The 17,962-nt window shown below is 39.6% G+C and overlaps 1 protein-coding gene across 1 annotated transcript in view; it reads left to right on the top strand.

The window, feature by feature from the left end:
• Positions 1–1,161: 1,161 nt before the first annotated feature.
• Positions 1,162–17,962, top strand: part of adam17b (ADAM metallopeptidase domain 17b) — a 23,573-nt gene continuing 6,772 nt past the window's right edge. Inside the window, exons 1-13 of the mRNA XM_036581889.1 lie at positions 1,162–1,823; positions 3,316–3,448; positions 4,584–4,717; positions 7,067–7,155; positions 7,863–8,049; positions 12,913–13,040; positions 13,177–13,263; positions 13,407–13,517; positions 14,063–14,207; positions 16,288–16,379; positions 16,472–16,624; positions 16,805–17,004; positions 17,850–17,953. Coding sequence (XP_036437782.1) covers positions 1,742–1,823; positions 3,316–3,448; positions 4,584–4,717; positions 7,067–7,155; positions 7,863–8,049; positions 12,913–13,040; positions 13,177–13,263; positions 13,407–13,517; positions 14,063–14,207; positions 16,288–16,379; positions 16,472–16,624; positions 16,805–17,004; positions 17,850–17,953 — 1,645 coding nt within the window. The 5' untranslated portion in view covers positions 1,162–1,741. The remainder of the gene's footprint in view (positions 1,824–3,315; positions 3,449–4,583; positions 4,718–7,066; positions 7,156–7,862; positions 8,050–12,912; positions 13,041–13,176; positions 13,264–13,406; positions 13,518–14,062; positions 14,208–16,287; positions 16,380–16,471; positions 16,625–16,804; positions 17,005–17,849; positions 17,954–17,962) is intronic.

Below are 17,962 nucleotides of genomic sequence, written 5' to 3'. Positions count from 1 at the left end.
ATAACAGAATTTAACTGTAGAACTGGCTACAGCTTTCAGATCCATGAACAAACTACCCCTTACAGAAAAGTCACATGCGTTTTACATATGATTATATGAGAAGTGTCTAAAAACACATGTTCACAAGATCATGTGATGTAAAGTGAATATGTGATGATGTTGCATTATGCCCTGAATTTGCACCTTATTACGTTTTCACTTTTGACTTGGTATAATGTTTTACATTATTACATAAGATGAAGCGGAAATCTATTCTAACATGTTATACCATGAAAGTACTTGTGAAAAGTGTAAATCAATCAACCATGATGTGAGAAAATCACAAATGGGGAAAAAATATGCACCACATATGAGAAGTATAATGGACTATTCCCACAAAGATGTTTTTCCTCTACTGTTTTGGCAGCAGTTTGTCTCAAAGTATTGATGTATTTTCTCAAACTACTGACTGATACTGAAAGCCAGAGATACAAGCTCAAAATATTGAAAAAAATAAGTCATTATTTTGAGTTACTAAGTCAAAAATTAGAAAAAATGTAGGTCAAAATATTGAAAAAAAAAAAGTTATTGTGATGCTAAGTCAAAGAAATGTCATTTTGAAATACTAATTTAAAATACTGAAAAATAAGTCAAGACCTCAACCGTGCAAAAATAAGTTTTTCGTTGTACTGACTAAAATACTGAAAAACAAGTAATTATTTTGAGATACTAAGTCAAAAATTTGGAAAAGCATTTTTGAGAAAAAAAATTTAGATTCTATGTCAACTTTTTTTAAAAACAGGGTTTTGAGATGCTAAGGCATTTTGACATATTAACTCAAAATGTTGAAAAAGTAAGTCGTTATTTCGAGATACTAAGTCAATATTTTGACATACTGCCTCCAAAACCAGAAAAGGCATCAGCAATATTTAGTCCTCTACCTGGCTCTTATAGAAAAGCTTCATGAGGTGTGAAAAATAATGACCACTTAAGGTTAATGTTCGCATAAGGAATATTTCTCATGAGTTACTAGTATCATTCGACCACAGTTTATCCGCTTGTGATATAAAACTACATTTCCACTGGGCACCGAGCGGGAATATCAGAGTGATGGAGGCGAGAAATAAAAATAGCACAGCGCCTCAACGGCCGTGACCAAACTCTCTGGACGAATTTATCCTCTTATGTAACCCACAGGACACATTAAAGTGAGGAGCTGTGTAGAGGTCAGTTCAGTGTCTGTTAACTGCTACTACTATTCCTTTTGGCACGTCAAGTTTAATCGAGCTCCACACTGTGAATAAATGTAGCAAGTTGGCTTCTTATTCGAATTTTCCGTTCCACCTTGAATGGCTGAGGCGCCGGAATGTATCAGCTGCACCATTTAAGGTGGAACGGAGAATTCGAATAAGAAGCTTCAGCTTCAGCCTCGTGTGAAAGTAAGCAGTGCTGTGCTCCGGCCTGTGCACAGCGACTACAAATGGAGATTTTTTTCTGCTTCATAACTCTACAGTACTTCCGGGTGTCTGGCTGGTGTTTGGGTCTTTTCCCACACACTCCTCAGCTCTCTGGTCCTCACCGCTCTCGGAACAGCCGTACGGTGTTTCTTTCACTGTAAATATTAACGTTTCCACCACTTCTGTTCTGTCGGCCATGTCCAGATGTTGGTCCCGGCCACGCTGCTAATCCGTCCGATAATGTTTAGCTGCTGCTGCTGCTCTGCTAAAGCGGGTTACATCGACTCAGATTTACTTTCATCGCCATGAAACGCATCGCTTTACTTCTGCTTTCTTTCCTCCTGACGGAGTGCTCGGAGAGACCTCTGCGGGGATATGGAGAATATGGTGAGTTTGGGACTCTACTGTGCAGCTAGAGAGGAGAAGTTAGGCTAGCATTAAATCAGGAAATTTGTTTGTAAGCCGTAGACCTCCATACATTCAACAGTTCCCATGTGATTATGTGATTTATTCAGGGCTGAATGCTGGACTGATGGGGACGCCAAAACTGGTATGGATTTAAAGGGGAATTCCACATTTTTTTTTTCCAAAATTTCTCCATAATTCAGTCGTTGAGATGTAAACAAAGCCATTTTTGAGTGTAAAACCATATAGAACACATTCTCCATCAATAAGAAGAATCATTTCTTCATGCAAAGAATCATTTAGGCATGAAATGGCTCTATATAGTACACATGGTTCTAAATAGAAACATTTCTTTTACTGAAGAACTATGTTTTTTAAGAGTGTAGAGAAACATGACGTTTGTCATAACCCGTTTGAGTGTGTTGTGTTGATAATGGTAAAATAGTGGTAAATCTGAAAATGTCATTTTTCTTTGGGAACTGTTTTGCCTTATAACTCTCTGCATGTTCCTCTTTGCCATGGGTGTATTAAAAATGTTTAAGGCCAAAAGCTACTACTGTAACTACTGTAAAACAGTGTCTCAGGCATTATGCAGCGTATTCATAACCATTTCATGCAGTAACTTATTAGAAGCCTTAAATTCTTCAGATGTCTGGTTCCTATCACCACCACTGTGAGTAATTTGACTTTGTAATTTTATCTAGAACAAAGCATTTCACATCAAATCACTTTGAATTTTATCTAGAACAAAGCATTTCACATCAAAGCACTCTGAAAGACTTTGTTTACATCTGAACCACTTAATTGTCCAAAAATAAAAAATAAAAAAAAAACAGTGGAATTTCCTGTTAAACACACAGAGGTCTGTCCTCCTGGTTTACAAAGAAATGGGCTTATTATCTTTGGAAAAACTCCATAACATGATGACTACACTATGAACTATGAACACTATCAGAGCTGGAGGTCATTTTTCCCTGCAGTGGACAGCAGGGTTATTCTCACAAACATGACAAATACTGGAACCAAAGCTAAAAAAAAATAAATTATTATTCCAACGTTTTAAAATCTGTATACTGTTGTCAGACTAAGATCATCAAAGCTAATAATTACAAAATATATATTTTTATTTTTATTATATATTTACAAAATTTAGTATTTTGCAATTTTATCTCAATACAACAACACATTGGGAACCATTGAGATAATTCTTTTTATTTGTGCCACATAACATTTTGTAACATGTTACAAGAAAAACATTAAAGAGATTCAACATTTAAAAGTTAAAAGTTTAATTTTTTTCTAACCGATACAGAATCCAGTTCCAGTCGAGCTACTAAATTATATGAATATTGTTCAACTGTGTGATAATAATGACATTAAAATATTCATGGACATGCTTTGAGACTGTTTAATGAGGATGACCCAGCAGCTCAGCTCTCTGTGGAACTTCATCTTCCAACTTTTATTCTCTTAGATCACCTCAGCTCGATGCTGGCAGACTTTGATGTGCTGAACTTGTCCAATCTGCAGCAGCACTCTGTCCGTAAGCGAGATGTGCAGACGCACACACATGCAGAGAGGCTGCTCAGCTTCACTGCCTTACAGAGGTGAGTGTGTGTCACCCACCCATACCTTCAGAATGAGTGTTTAAGTGGAGTTAATGTGGTAAACACAATAGAAAGATCCAGGTAAACTGTGATACACAGTATTAATGGTGTGAACTACGTAACTGACCACAGTTAATGAAGTTAAGAATTACTAGGATAATGTTGTCCCTGTCATATCAAAACCTCTTTTTTAAAAGTTATTTTTATTTCTTAATTTGTTTGTTTTGTCTTTCACACTGTATGAACATTTTATTATGATTTCATGGTGACCAACAGAAATAGTTCAAATGACTTTGAAGGAAATCTTATTTCATTACAATTAAAACAATTAAATAACGTTTTTCTTGGGATGCAAGATAATATCGGAATCATATCAGTGTCGTCAGATAATTGATCACAAAATTGCAGGCATCGAATGGATGTCTAAATTTGATTGATATGTCAAACTGATATTTCGATGATGATTATTATATGATATTTATTGTGCTCCAAAAAAGCAGAATGTTTAGGTGACATTCAAGTACTGCACTTAAATATCTGGATTTTATTCACTTTTTATTTACTGTATCTGTAACTGTACAGAAGTGGGTGTTATTTGTCTGTAATGTTAATCCAAGTAAATATAGTCCCGATTTCTACATTTAATAAATGTTTATTGGTAGAAAACATGAACAATTTTAGATATTGGCACCCTAAATGTTCTGCTCTTCCAGAATATGAAAATTGTGTTGTCGAATATTGGTTTAAAGTATCGGCCAGATCTTAAATCTTTCGGATGCTGATTTTATAAAATATTAAATATCAGCCAATACTCAAATGTTTCTAATATTATCATGCATCCCTACTGCCTTGGCAAAGTGCCATTGCAAGTAAATCACTAATGGCTGGTTTCCCAGATCCACAAGAAGCCTAAGCCTAGACTAAATACAGTTTTGAGTGGTGAATCACCATTGGCATTGCAGTCCATTCCAAGACTAGGCTTAAACTATGTCTGATAAGCTGGCCCTGTTGAACTCCTGCAGCATTTGTTATGCCATATTTCCCATTGGGGATCTATTAATTTTCAGTCAGTCTGTTTGTCTGCTTGTCTGTCTGTCTATTGATCTATCTGTCATCTGTCTTTGTTGTTTTTCAGGCACTTCAGGCTGTACCTGGCGACCAACACCGAACTTTTCACAGACGACTTCAGTGCTGTGGTGGTGGGGCAAGACGGCACACAGGAGGCTTATGAGGTCCACAGAGAGAACTTCTTCACCGGCCATGTCATTGGTAGGGTTGCAGTAAAATCTTCTAACTGTTTGTTATAAATGCTAGAATCAATTATAAGCTTCATGTGTTTGTTTTGTGCTACTCTAACATAAGAATGTAGCTGTCAGTTTTATGTGTTTGGAAGCATCAGTGTTGTATATATGAAGGACTTGAAAATGAGTAGTACATATTAAAATATTTGTATTGTCCTTCACATACTGCTCAGTATTCTTATAATGCACATGCATTAATGACTAAATAAGCATAATATTAGGGTAGTCACATGCGTTACATATTTTTTTATTTATAAGCTTGTAATTAATATATTAATATATGTATTATAAATAAGAATTATCAAAGTTACTTACAATATTTATACAAATAATTAAACAACTTATTTAAGTTTAACAACAAACAAGTGGCAAGTACAAGGGAAAAACTAAATAAAGTCTTTGTAAGGGCTGCTGGAGCAGTGTCTTAGTAAAAGCTGCAAGACCAACTTTAGTATACCTCGGCATAGATAAGTCTCTGGAGCTGCACTGAAGGGATGGAATAGCTTTCTTTCAAAAGTTTTTTGATTATGGTGGTGGAGATTGCTGTCTGCAACATGTTAGTCCAAAATCTCTCTTTGGCATTCAATTGGTTGGAGATCTGGTGTCAGCAAAGGCCAGAGCATATGATTTGCATCATTTACATACTCATTAAACCATTCAGTGACCCTTCGTACCTTGTAGATGGGGGCATTGTTATCCTGGAAGAGACCACTCTCGTCAGGATTAAGATGACTGAGATGTCACTGATTTACAGTGACCTTTCCCTCTAAGGGGACGAGTGAACCCACACATGCACTTGCCCACTTGTGGAGAATATGGTGAATGATGACTCATCTGACCATTTCACTTTTTTCACAGTTCTGTAGGCCAGTGACTGTGGTTTTATCACCACTGAACACTCAAATGTGCTTTTGGCTTATAATATCCTTCTCTGTGTAGTTATGGATGGACTGTTCTTGCTGACTCAGTCTGATCACATCCTGCTTTGACAATCTCGGTCACATGAGGAACAGCTGCTTTTCTGTTTTTCCTTACATATCATACGTCACGATTGTGTACTTTTAACATTTACTGATATCTTTCCCATAGATCTAAATAAAGGGATCACTTTAGTCCCTGTTTCCTATTAAAACACTAGCCAGTTGAGCAGGCTTTGTGACTTTAGTCATCAGCGCCACAATACTGATTCCTTTTGCCATCTTGATTTTGGTCAACTGGGCCTACTGAACATTTTCATTCATGCCAAAGAGCATGGTAGGATGTTAATTGCATACCTGTTTCATGTAGTATGCCTTTCTGGAAGCATCTGCATTTATTGGCCCTTATTCATCAAAGCTACGTTAAACAGGGCACAGGTTTGACCGCTTTAAATGACGTACAAACTACTCAGGTCTGATTCATGAAACTTTCGTACAATGTGAAAAGGAGCTGAGATTTGAACTAATAAATCATCTTCAGTGCATGAAATCAAGTGCCAGCCTACTATCACATCATTTACATATAATTTACAGGAAGCATGCCCTAATTCATGCAGATGTTTCATGAGGAAGCCAATAAAACAACAGCATTTATCAGCTTGTGAGCCAATGGCTGTGCTCGTAGACAGAGTTTGAGGTTGAGCAGTAAGTGCCCTGCTCCTCCTTTTTAAATGTGACATTAAAAAGTCTTAATATTTTAACACAGAAGAATGACGTAATTGTGAAGTGTGATTATTTTTTCTAAAATAAACGCTTATTATTGCATTGCATCATATTAGAGGCTTCCGCACTAGCTGTGTTTTTTTTATTTTTTGGGCGCTGGCAGTAATATAAAATAAAAGCACAGTGTAATTAAATGTAACATGGAATAGATGCATCATTTTTTTATACCAGTGTACATGTAAAATACGTACATCCACTTTTGTACTGGACAAGTGCACAAATTATTATTGTTATTTTCTGTTTTTATTCTTATTATTGACAGAATAGATTATTTTGAGAGTAGTTTTGGCTAAAAATCAAACTTTTTTCAGGTTGTTGAAAGTTTATGCTCAAATTTACACACACACTCCCACCAGAAGTGAGTATGGTCATACATATACGCTGAATATGAAATTGATGAATAACAAATTTGCATGTGCTCTTTTTATGGTCAGATTTGATTATACACAACTTTATTATATCTCTATATTCTTTTATTCAGGTTCTTTTATCACCCATCTTTATATTTTGGCCAGTGCTTAGTTAAAAAAAACTGAATTGTAAAGATACATCGCTGATTGCGTGCAGTAGGCCTATATTAGACCCTCAGATACTGACAAAACACCTTGCACTTGCAGGGGAAGAGAACTCTCGCGTGCAGGCTCACATTGATGACAATGACTTCACTGCCCACATCCTGACTGATGAAGCTGAGTACAATATAGAGGTAAGTAACACATTTCTATTTATTTTCTGTTGCACTGCAGCACAGCAGTGCCATTAGTCAGGCAAGTGTCTTCTTTGATATAGTAATTTGTAAATAGTAATTTAACAGTTTTCCAAACTATTGTCCATCTTCCTCTCAAATTCAAAATAAAAGAGTTATGTTGAGATGCAGTAAGTAAAACTTACCATTCACCCGCCAGTTCACACAGTCCGTATATGGAAATAGCTGAAAAAACAGCCTGTACTGATTACACTGTTTTTGTGAGGTTGTGAACCAATGCATTTTCATACATCCATCATTGGGCCTACAGCAGTTTAGCCCATTCATGCTGAAGTCATAAGTAGTGTTTCAGCCTGGATTGTGTTTTGAACAAGGCACAATACAGGGCAGCCAATCAGAAAAGAGCTCCTTTACATATATCAATCTTAAAGACACAGAAACAAAAACAGCTTGCTTAGTTCTAAGAGAGAAAGAGTGATTTAAAAAAATTGTCATGTAAAAAGAAATTATAAGTATTTTTGGTACAAAAAACAGACATACATTAAAAGTGAACTTGGGGAGGGGGAGGGGTTTCTTCTAAAACGCTGACGTTCTGACATAGAATTGATTAGAATCTGAGTGAAGAATGAACGTGCTGATGCTGAGACATTGTCTGTTATATTTTAAATTGATGTTATGGATGTCTTGTCTGCTCTGTGTGTTTCTAGCCTCTGTGGAGGTTCACTGAGGGTTCGCCAGATGACCGTTTGCTGGTGTACCGCTCAGAGGACATCAGGAATGTGAGTCGGCTTTCCGCTCCTAAAGTGTGTGGTTATGTCAGTGCTGAGGCGACTCAGCTCCTGCCTGACGGCGTGCGTACGGCCACAGCAGAGGAGGAACACGAGGAAGAAGAGGGTGAGTGATTATGTTATATGAGTTATGTTTATACAGTTTCTCCCGATTCAGATGTAGTTCTTTAGTTTTGCACTGGAGCTACGAGGCAGATGTAGCTATCATGTGCGCATCTCCCTGTTACTAAGCAACAGTAGCATCTGAGCTGTCAATCAGGTGTGCTAGCTAGTTGTTTCGATATTTCTATATATACGTATCGCTTCGATATGTATAGGCAAAAAGTCCTGTCACCTGCCTTTTAGGAAGTGATCTACTATGAGTGTAGCGCTGCTTATAAAATAAAGCTAAACTAAAAAAAAGTTTTACATTATGCTAATTTTTGCTGATTTAGTCAGGACAACTTCTGATGCGAATCACTCTATCAACAACTTTCACTTCAGATTTTGTTAGAGCAGTAAAACAGTGACATAAGCCAGTTATTGTAAAGGGTGAAGGCAAGCCCATGTCACTGGATGCCAAACACAAAATCAACACCAGCAAGATGCCACCATGGCTCCCTCAGGATAGCAAAATGTCAACTTGCACATGTACTGTTTCCTGAATGTGTACTGTACACATTCTAGGTTTAAAACCCACTCCAGGCAGCCAAATTCACCTTACTTGTTTCCAGAAACATTCCAATTTCACAACCAAATGAAATAAAACTCTCACTTACTTTCTTTAGAGTCATTAAGGCATAGCTATCCCGCTGAACTGGCTATGCAGGCTGTGCTCAACACAAATTACTGTGTGCAGCCATATTACTACTACTCCCTGAGCCAGCAGCTGCCATATATAATGAAGTAATAGACCTACCGTAAACCTACTGTAACCCTAACAACAGGGCCTATTACATATGCAAAATCCATTTGCAGTAGTTATATTTGGCTTTGGACCTCCCTGCCCTTCCATGCGCACACATGAAAAGCCCAAAGCAGGGAGACCAGCAGAAAAACACCCAAAATGACCAGCCAACAGGAGACCTCTGTCCAGCAGGAGATTGCAGAGAAAGCGTGAATGGGAAGGCTAATGCAGCTTAAATAAGCTGGTAGGGTTAAAGCTAGCATATGCTTTCTCCAAGTCATATGAAGCCAGCCACTGCATCTTTTCAAATTCCCGCAAATGCAACATCAAAGACAGCTCAGCATGCTTGGAGGAGAACGCTAACAGCCAAATCTGTTATATCAGCCAAAAGACAGCTGCACTTGTAAATCATTTGTAAATTTTTTTAACTGTTTGAAAAAAATAATTGTTGTGTGCATATTTATAAGTGTGCAAGCTGCTTTTTTCTGGCTTTCTTCTGTATTTGTCATATGTCTGATGCTCCTGAAACAGCAGTCTTTCTGCTCAAATTTGGCTGGTTCAAGCTTCACACCCGTTATTCAGCACTCAGTTCTGTGTGCACAGTGGGTTCCCCTCTTCACCGCAGTGCTTCATTATTCATGGAGGCATAATTAGTGCAGACTGTAATGGCACAGGGAACTAATGGTGTGTCCATACGGTGGGGGTTGCACAGGGGGAGTGTGAGTTTAGAAGAGGGTTGTGTTTACTGTTCTTCAGCGCTGATGAGCTGATGCACTTCCATCATGCGCTCCACAGCGGGAGAGTAACAGGAATGTTGCAATTTGGGAGCAAGATATTTAATGATCTTGGATTTTTCAAATGTGTTTAATGATCAAATCAGCCTAATTGCAAGAAAATAATGGAATATACATTTCAAATGAAGTTTTTCAGAGAAACAGAAGGACCACCCAGCCTTGTGGCCTGTGCTAGCGGATCCTGTGTTATTGCTTCATTCACGAAGCTAGTGTAATGTAGGAAGCCGGAGGCAGTAGACTGTAAACACAAAGGTCTTGTTTATTAGACGAGATTTGTAAATTGTTGTCCAAGGCAGAGGCTAAAGCAGTCAATCTCCTCATAGGTAGGTCCACGGCTAGGATTCAAATAAGCAGGCTAAAATCAGAACCAGAGGACACAAGCTGTAGAAAAACACAAAAGCAGAAATGTGGGAGTAGGAACATGTGGAGCATAAACTACGAGCAAGCATCACATAAAACTCACCTAAGAGAATACGGTTCAGAATAAAAGGAACTACCAGTACTTCACAAAAAGGATAACCATAAAGGATAATCTGAGGGCTATATCTACACAGGTATGGCTAAAAAGTACAGGTGCAAACAATGTATGTAAACAAGAAGGTCACGTGTAACAAAGGTAACCAAGCAGGACACAGGTGATAAAGGTAACTAGTGACAATTGAGCAGTGCCAGAGGAGAGACAAGTTGGTTCCAGGGTGGAGTGGAATCAGGACAGAGCCAGAAAGAGGGGGGGGCCTGAGTGAGGCGGAGACAGAATGAGGTGATGCAGCATTTCTTGTTTTTACCCTTACCCCTTCTTTTCGAGTTTCACCTTGCCCCTTGGAACAGGGGTTACAAGGGGTAGTGGTTAAAATCTTCCTCTATGAAATGGGACAACCCTCAAATAAAAAGAACATTGCTTCATTAACAGTTTACTAGTGGTGCTCTGTAGGCAACATTCCCAGTCTACAGTGATAGCAGAGCAGTGGTAAAGTTCAGCAACCTCACTGCTGATCTTTAGTTTAAATTAGGACACCATGTCTTCAAAGAGGGGGGATGTAACAATTATTTATTATCACCCACCCCTGATTCTTCAGTGGTTTGAAGCTGAAGTTCGCCAGCTTCTCTTTTGAGTTAGTTAGTTAGTAAGTAAATAGCTGGCTAGCTACCGAGCATCCATCAGCATACTACTAGTGTTTTTTAATGCTTATTATGAAGAAAAGAACCATAATACAGGAGGGGTGCGAAATTTCATCACAAGTAGGAGGAGTGAAGGACTGGTATTTATAGGAAGCTGAAATTGGGAAGGAGGAGTTTAGGCGTGGTCTTTTCCTCAAACTTCAGTTATGTCATAACTCCATTTTGCGAAAGCTGTGCCAGAGGTTCACATGGGCTCGGATAAGAGTTAATTTTAAATAAGTACAAAGGAATGCTTTTACCAAATTGGTTTGTTTTGCTGTGTTTGATATTGTAGATCATGGTATCTGAGTTTAACATGGTTAAGTCTGATAGGCAGGGATGTAGAGCAGGGTTGAAAGCTTCTGTTTGAGCTGTATATTTTGAACATCTCAGGAATCCGAAGAAAGCGAGGAGAAACAGGGCTTCTAATGTAGTGGATAGTTGTTTGGGGAAGAGATCAGCGCGGAGTATCTGAATGCAGTGGTGGAGGATGTCAGAGGTTAAGGGCAGCTGACGTGGTGGAAGGCAAGGTTTGTTTCTTTGGATTCCTTTTAGTAAAAGTATAATCTGAGGGTAGCTGTTGTGTGTTGGGTTCCGTTGATAAGCTTCATAAAGAAATTGATCCCGGCTAAATAGACTCTTAAGGTGGAGGAGCAAATGGCTAAATATGAACTGGCAAATGTGAGGTAAGCAGCTGTCGTTGACAGATTGTCTGAAGGGAACGGAATGCTGTGGAGTGCGTGGAAGCGCTGGAAAGATTTCCATCCGGACCAATAGGTCGACAGGGTACGAGGGGCAGCCGCGCTTAAGATTATTTCTTGAGCTTGGAGGAGCTAAGCAAACGCCGCCCAAGGCTGTCGCGTGAACTGGAAGTTGTAAAGATAGGGGCGGGGGCTGCCGTAGGGGCTGCGGGTACGGAAGGGCGGGGAGCGGGAGGAGGCGGAGCAACAAGATTGCAGGAGGAAGCAGGGTGAGACGGGCAACCGCAGAGCTCACAGGAGAGAGCAGTCCGACCAGCAAAAACACGACAGTAGAGCTCAAGATCCAGGTAGCCCCAGTACGTAGACATGTTCCACTGCTGAAGACGGGCAGATGCACGGGCCGAGAACAGACGATGGTAATCGTAGAAACCTGAGAAAGATAGTCATCCAGCTCCTGACGCCACGATGGGAAGGCTGAACAGAGGACATCACGGTAGATGGAAAAGGCGAGTGCGAACTCAGGAGCAGTGAGGACCTTAGAGGTGCGAGGATCGGCACACTTAAGGATAAGAGAAACGTCGCTGGCGTCAATGGTACGGGGAGCACACGAGGCAGCGGAGGGGGGAAGTAATGAGGGGAGACTGATGTCCGCACCTTGGAGGATCCGCGTACACAGGGTAGAAGAGACAAGAGGTGGATTGAAGAGGCGGGCATCGCTGGGTGGGACAGCAGGAGGAGCGGTGTAGAGTTAAAATGAGGAGTCGGCGAGGAGGGGCCGAGGCTGGGCTGGCAGTGGCTGCGACTGGAGACCTGGAATGGGATGAGAAAACGAGGCAGAAGGGCAAGCAGTGAACTTCATGAAAGACGGAGGAAATGGGTACGAAGAAAAGGGGAGGGGCTGGGATGATGAGGGAACAGGGAGGGATGATGAAGGGAAGGGGAGGGATGATAAAGGGAGGGGATGGGATGATAAAGGGAGGGGTTGGGATGATAAAGGGAGGGGTTGGGATGATGAAGGAGGAAGCTGAGAAGAAGAAGGAAGAGACATAGCCAAAGGTGGGGCAGAAAAAGAGACGAGGAGCCGGAGGAAGCCGAGGCAGCAGGCGTGTTAGGAACCGCGATGACGGGTGCAGGATGCGCAGATCCTTCGGAGGAAAGATGCTGGCTTTCTCCAAAGAGGTCATCATCGGAAGCGACAATGTCGAGGTCCATGACGACGAGATGATAGCAGGTAGCAGCACGAAGCCGGGTCGGTGCGAAATTTCGTCACGAGTAGGAGGAGTGAAGGACTGGTATTTATAGGAAGCTGAAAGTGGGAAGGAGGAGTTTAGGCGTGGTCTTTTCCTCAAACTGCAGTTATGTCATAACTCCATTAAAGTGCTGACTATGATCGCACCTATTAACTTTCTCCCTCACTATCCTTTCCACAGAGCACCTGAGAGGAAAGAGGCAGGCAGTAGACCACAGTAAGAACACCTGCCCGCTGCTGCTGGTGGCTGACTATCGCTTCTTCAGACACATGGGCCGCAGAGAGGAGAGCACCACCATAAACTACCTGGTGAGGAAGGAGTTTTCTCTATTATTTTTTGGCCAGCAGGCATAAAATGGATCATAGAAACCAGCTTTTATGTCTATCCTAGACTAAAAGCACCATTGTCTTATAACAGTATCTTTCTCGGTTGTGAATTTTGCAGATTGAGCTGATTGACCGAGTGGATGACATTTACAGAAACACGTCTTGGGATGAGGAATTTAAGGGATATGGTGTTCAGATCCAGCAGGTGTGTGTGTGTTAATGTGTTGGTGTGTGAAGATCAGTTGTACTCCAGACAAAAGCAGTTTTTCTGTATAGCATAATCTGAAATTGTGGGTATTGTCTTTTGCTTTGTGATGGAATTTAACTTGTTCATTTTGACTTCCTCAGATTATTATTAACAAAATCCCCACGAAAGTGGATCCAGGAAAGGCCCACTTCAACATGAAGGGGAGTCCAGTGAAAAACAAAGATGTGTGGGATGTGAAAAAACTGCTGGAGGTGAGATTGAGTTGTCAGAATGAAGTAACGTACACTATATGTCCAAAAGCATCCAGACAACTCTTCTAATTAGTAAATGTCCCTAGAAAAGCACTGGCAATAGAATGGCACACTTAGGAGGTCACCATGTTCAATGATGCTTAGTGGCATTAGTGATTCACATCTAATCATCCAGCATCAGTACCTGACCTCACCAATGCTCTTGTGACTGAATGCAATTAAATCTATACAGCAATATTCCAACATTTAGTGTAAAGCCTTCCCAGTAGAGGAGAGGGCTGTTACTGTAGCAAAGTGGACACAAACTCCCTATTAATACCCTTGATTTCAGGATAAATATTGAATGAGTGGGTGTCTACAAACTTTTGAGCATAATAGTGTAAAAAATGTGTAAATATAAAATATGCATTAAACATATAATGTCTTTGTTAGTGTTTATTTTTCCAAATAAAGTTTATTAGGACTAGAAAAAAATAAGGTGAACTTTAGAAATGAATACTTTTCAGGACTGTAACCAATTTTTTTTTGTTTTTTTATTTTTGCAGCAATTCAGCATTGACATTGCTGCCAATGCCTCCAAAGTGTGTCTGGCTCATCTGTTTACCTATCAGGACTTTGATGAGGGCACTCTGGGACTTGCATATGTTGCTCCAGCTAAAGATGGAGCCCCTGGGGGCCTCTGCTCTAAGGGTGTGTAGTTTCCTTGGAGTTTCTTTGCCATATTCTAAAGGTATACAGATCTCTTTAGAAAAGGTCTCTGAGAAAACTACTGAAATAAAATACTTTGTGTATTTTTTTCATGAAAAAACCTTGTAATTCGTCATCTAAACAGCCCTGCTACAGTGATACTCATTTGTCTATGAAGTTTGCCACACTACGTTAGCTTCAAGCTAGTGGTGATTTATGTTCATATTTGATGGCAGATCTAGTTAACATAGTCATTTCAAGCTTGTAACTTGCTTTCTGTTTTGTATGGCAACCCTAGTCAGATGTCCATAGGTGTCACAAAGACACAGATGTACATCTTTAGACGTAGAAGCATTTTTTAGGTTAAATGAGGTAAGTAATTCTGCTGGACTTGCCAGCTAGTTATTGTTAACATACAAGGCTACTGCGTTAGTGTTTTTAAATCCAGGAGAGAGCTACAGTCTGTGGTAGATAACAAGCAGTCTGTGTCTTACAGTATCACAGGTAGCCTGCTTAGTTTAATTCAGTTTTAAACATCTTTGAGAGTCTTGGACATCAGAACAGTGGAGCTGGCTAGGTCTGCTAGAGTAAAGGAACATGGAATATTCTGACTGTATATGGACTGCATTTCCCATGAATCTGTGTGAGGGATGTAAAAGCATGCCAGAAAAAATGGATTCAAATCAAAGTCTTTGTATAAGATCCTCTCCATGTAAGCCAGGGGCTGCAGGCTTTCATTCCAACAAAGCAGGATCTCACATGATCATTTTAAGACTGACCAGTTGATTAAACAAGTAGAATCAGGTGTGCTCCTGCTTGTTTGCAATGAAAACCTGCAGCCACATCAGCCCTTTGCTGATAAGATTGGTGACCCCTGGTTTAAGCCATAGTTGTTCAAAAAACAATGTGATTTAAAAAAATACAGTGGGGTCCAAAAGTCTGAGACCACATTGAAAATCTGGATTTTTCTTTTTCCATTTAAACCTGGAAATAAAAAAAAATAATAGAATTTTGAAAAAAAATTAACCCCGGAAATTTTATGACAAGTAAAATGATGAAAAAATGTTCAAGATTCTGTGCTAATTCAAATTTCAGCAGATCTGTGACATGTTAAGGCCTTTAACAAAAAGGTCAGATTAAAAAAAAAAATCTTATGTGTTCCTTTGGAGCTTGTGTTCAGATGACTTTCAGGTGGATTTGATCTTCTCAGCAGAGCCTTTTGTCAGTGTTAGTAATTTAAGTCCGTGCCTTGAGTGCACAGTGTCATTAAAGCGAAAGGGGGGACAAACACTAAGAAATTCTGAAATTCATGTAAATATTTCAAAGATCCAGTGATTCACTCAGATTACTATGCTGATAATAGAATTTGTAATGAAAAACATTGTATTAAATCAGAGAAGAATTTAAAATAGAACCCTTTTCATTAGCGGTCTTAGACATTAGGAAACCACTGTATATACACTGTAGATCAAATTTAACAACCAAAACACAACACAATGTTAAAAAGCAAAGATGTTTTGAGAGCAAATTATTTGGGACAGTTCATCCCCCGCCGAAACATTAAAGAGGATACACTGCCCCCCTCCCCGGCCCCCAAATCTATGGACAGAATAAATTTCCATTACAGAAAATATGGATCATAAGACACTTAAAGAGAGCTACAGAACAATTATATATATTACAAAAATGTCTTGGTGTTGTGTATACAGTTGTCTACAGTTATTAGCCTTATAAAGTGCAATTTTACAGAATCCCACTCGTGTCACATCCTTTTCAGAGCCCTCATCATATAATGGCTTAATTGTGTACACAATATTCAGACATTTCATCATTCAGAGATTTCCTAACTGGCTCCCTTTGCTAACTCAGGTCAGTAATGGAAAGCTTCACTACCGTTGCCAAAACACACTCGCGCCTTCGTTTATTCTTGACGTCATCTTTGTTTACAAACTTTGAAAGGCTCTTTATAGACATTAAAAACAAAGCTCAGTTAGAATTGATCTAAGCAAAATCCATGCATCATGATTCACCACTGTTTTCTGCGCTAATGTAATGCCACTGTTTTGCTTGTTTGTTTTTAAAGAGTGCCCTCAGTCATCAAGTGACCATCAGGCCATTTACTTGAACACAGGCTTAACCAGCACTAAGAATTATGGGAAAACTATTCTGACTAAGGTGAGCTAATGCATCAGGTGTTTATGCAATCCAAATAACCTCACTGATTAGATAACATTAATAAAAATCAGCCCTGTTCTTACCTCAAACAGGAAGCCGATTTAGTAACCACTCATGAGCTCGGACATAACTTTGGGGCTGTACATGATCCAGATGACGTTCCTTACTGCGCCCCCAGTGAGGACCAGGGGGGCAAATATGTCATGTACCCCATTGCTGTGAGTGGAGACCACACCAATAACAAGGTACAGCTTTCCCTAATTTACAGTTCAGTCATTGTAGTATTGATAAGGATGGTTTTTAAACATGTCTTCATGATTGCATTTAAACATATCACCATCATCATTTGATAGTCATTAAATTGTCTTATAAGTCACCATCAAGAAGTGGTTTATTTCCTGAGTCCTATCTTTCTTTGTTTCCAGCTATTTTCCAACTGCAGTAAGATCTCCATAGTGAAAAGGCTGAGGCACAAGGGCCCGTCCTGTTTTAAGGAGAGGAACAGTAAGGTGTGTGGAAATTCGCGGGTGGAGGAGGGCGAGGAGTGTGATCCCGGTCTGCTCCACCTCAGCACTGACCCGTGCTGCATGGCCAACTGCAAGCTGCGACCAGACAAGCAGTGCAGGTAGAGCGCCCTCATGTGGCTGCACCACAAAACACGAGCTGAACAGCAGAGCTCTGTGATTTCTGTATGGGGCAACTATCTTATTTTTTATTGTAACCTTTAATGTTATACAGTATGAAAAATGTCAATTCTTATATTAATAATTAGACTCTAATAGTGACTTGGATAGAAAGATGGATGGATAGAAAGATAGATAAGACAAATGGATCAATTCATTGATCCCTGAAGCGAGATTTGGGTGCTATGGTCACTAGTATAACACCATGTAAACTAGCATTATACACAGTAGCACTGTATACACTAGCGTTAAAAAGTTTGGAGTCATATAAACCTAGTAATGGTGGCAGATAAGTGTATAACATGATTCTAATATAATAGTCTGTGGAACTTCAAAAATGTATATAATTACAAAGAAACATGAAATTGTAATGGCAAACAGGATTAAGTAATCATGGCGTTTTGTTTTTTTAGCATTTTACATACTGTCCGAACTTTTTTGGAACTAGTTGTAAATAACTGAATATAGTATCTACAAGTATCGCTTGTTGCCTGTTTTTGGGTATTTAAATCTGCATGGTGTAAATTATTATCGTATGTAAAATAACTAAGTATTAATGTGACAAATTGTTCCAAATCTTTGACTGCTAGGGTGCATTGCAACAATTAGACATGTAATTTAATATATTATACATATACACAGTGCAAAGTTAATAGTGCAAACTCAGGACATAAAGTGCAGAAGATGTTATCAGTATTGTAGCTGGTTTATCTAATTAAGTACACAAATCTTCCTTGTATGTTTACATTATGTGTTCTTGCCTCTCTTGTCTCTGTTTGGACTGCAGTGACAGGAACAGTGCCTGCTGCAAAAACTGCATGTATGAGAAGGAGGGGAAGCAGTGCCAGGAGCAGATCAACGCTACCTGTAAAGGCGTGTCCCACTGCACAGGTGAAACTG

The sequence above is a fragment of the Colossoma macropomum genome, unplaced genomic scaffold, assembly GCF_904425465.1.
Source record: "Colossoma macropomum unplaced genomic scaffold, Colossoma_macropomum, whole genome shotgun sequence".
Taxonomy (NCBI): Eukaryota; Metazoa; Chordata; class Actinopteri; order Characiformes; family Serrasalmidae; genus Colossoma; species Colossoma macropomum.
This window is presented reverse-complemented; position numbering and strand designations above follow the sequence as displayed.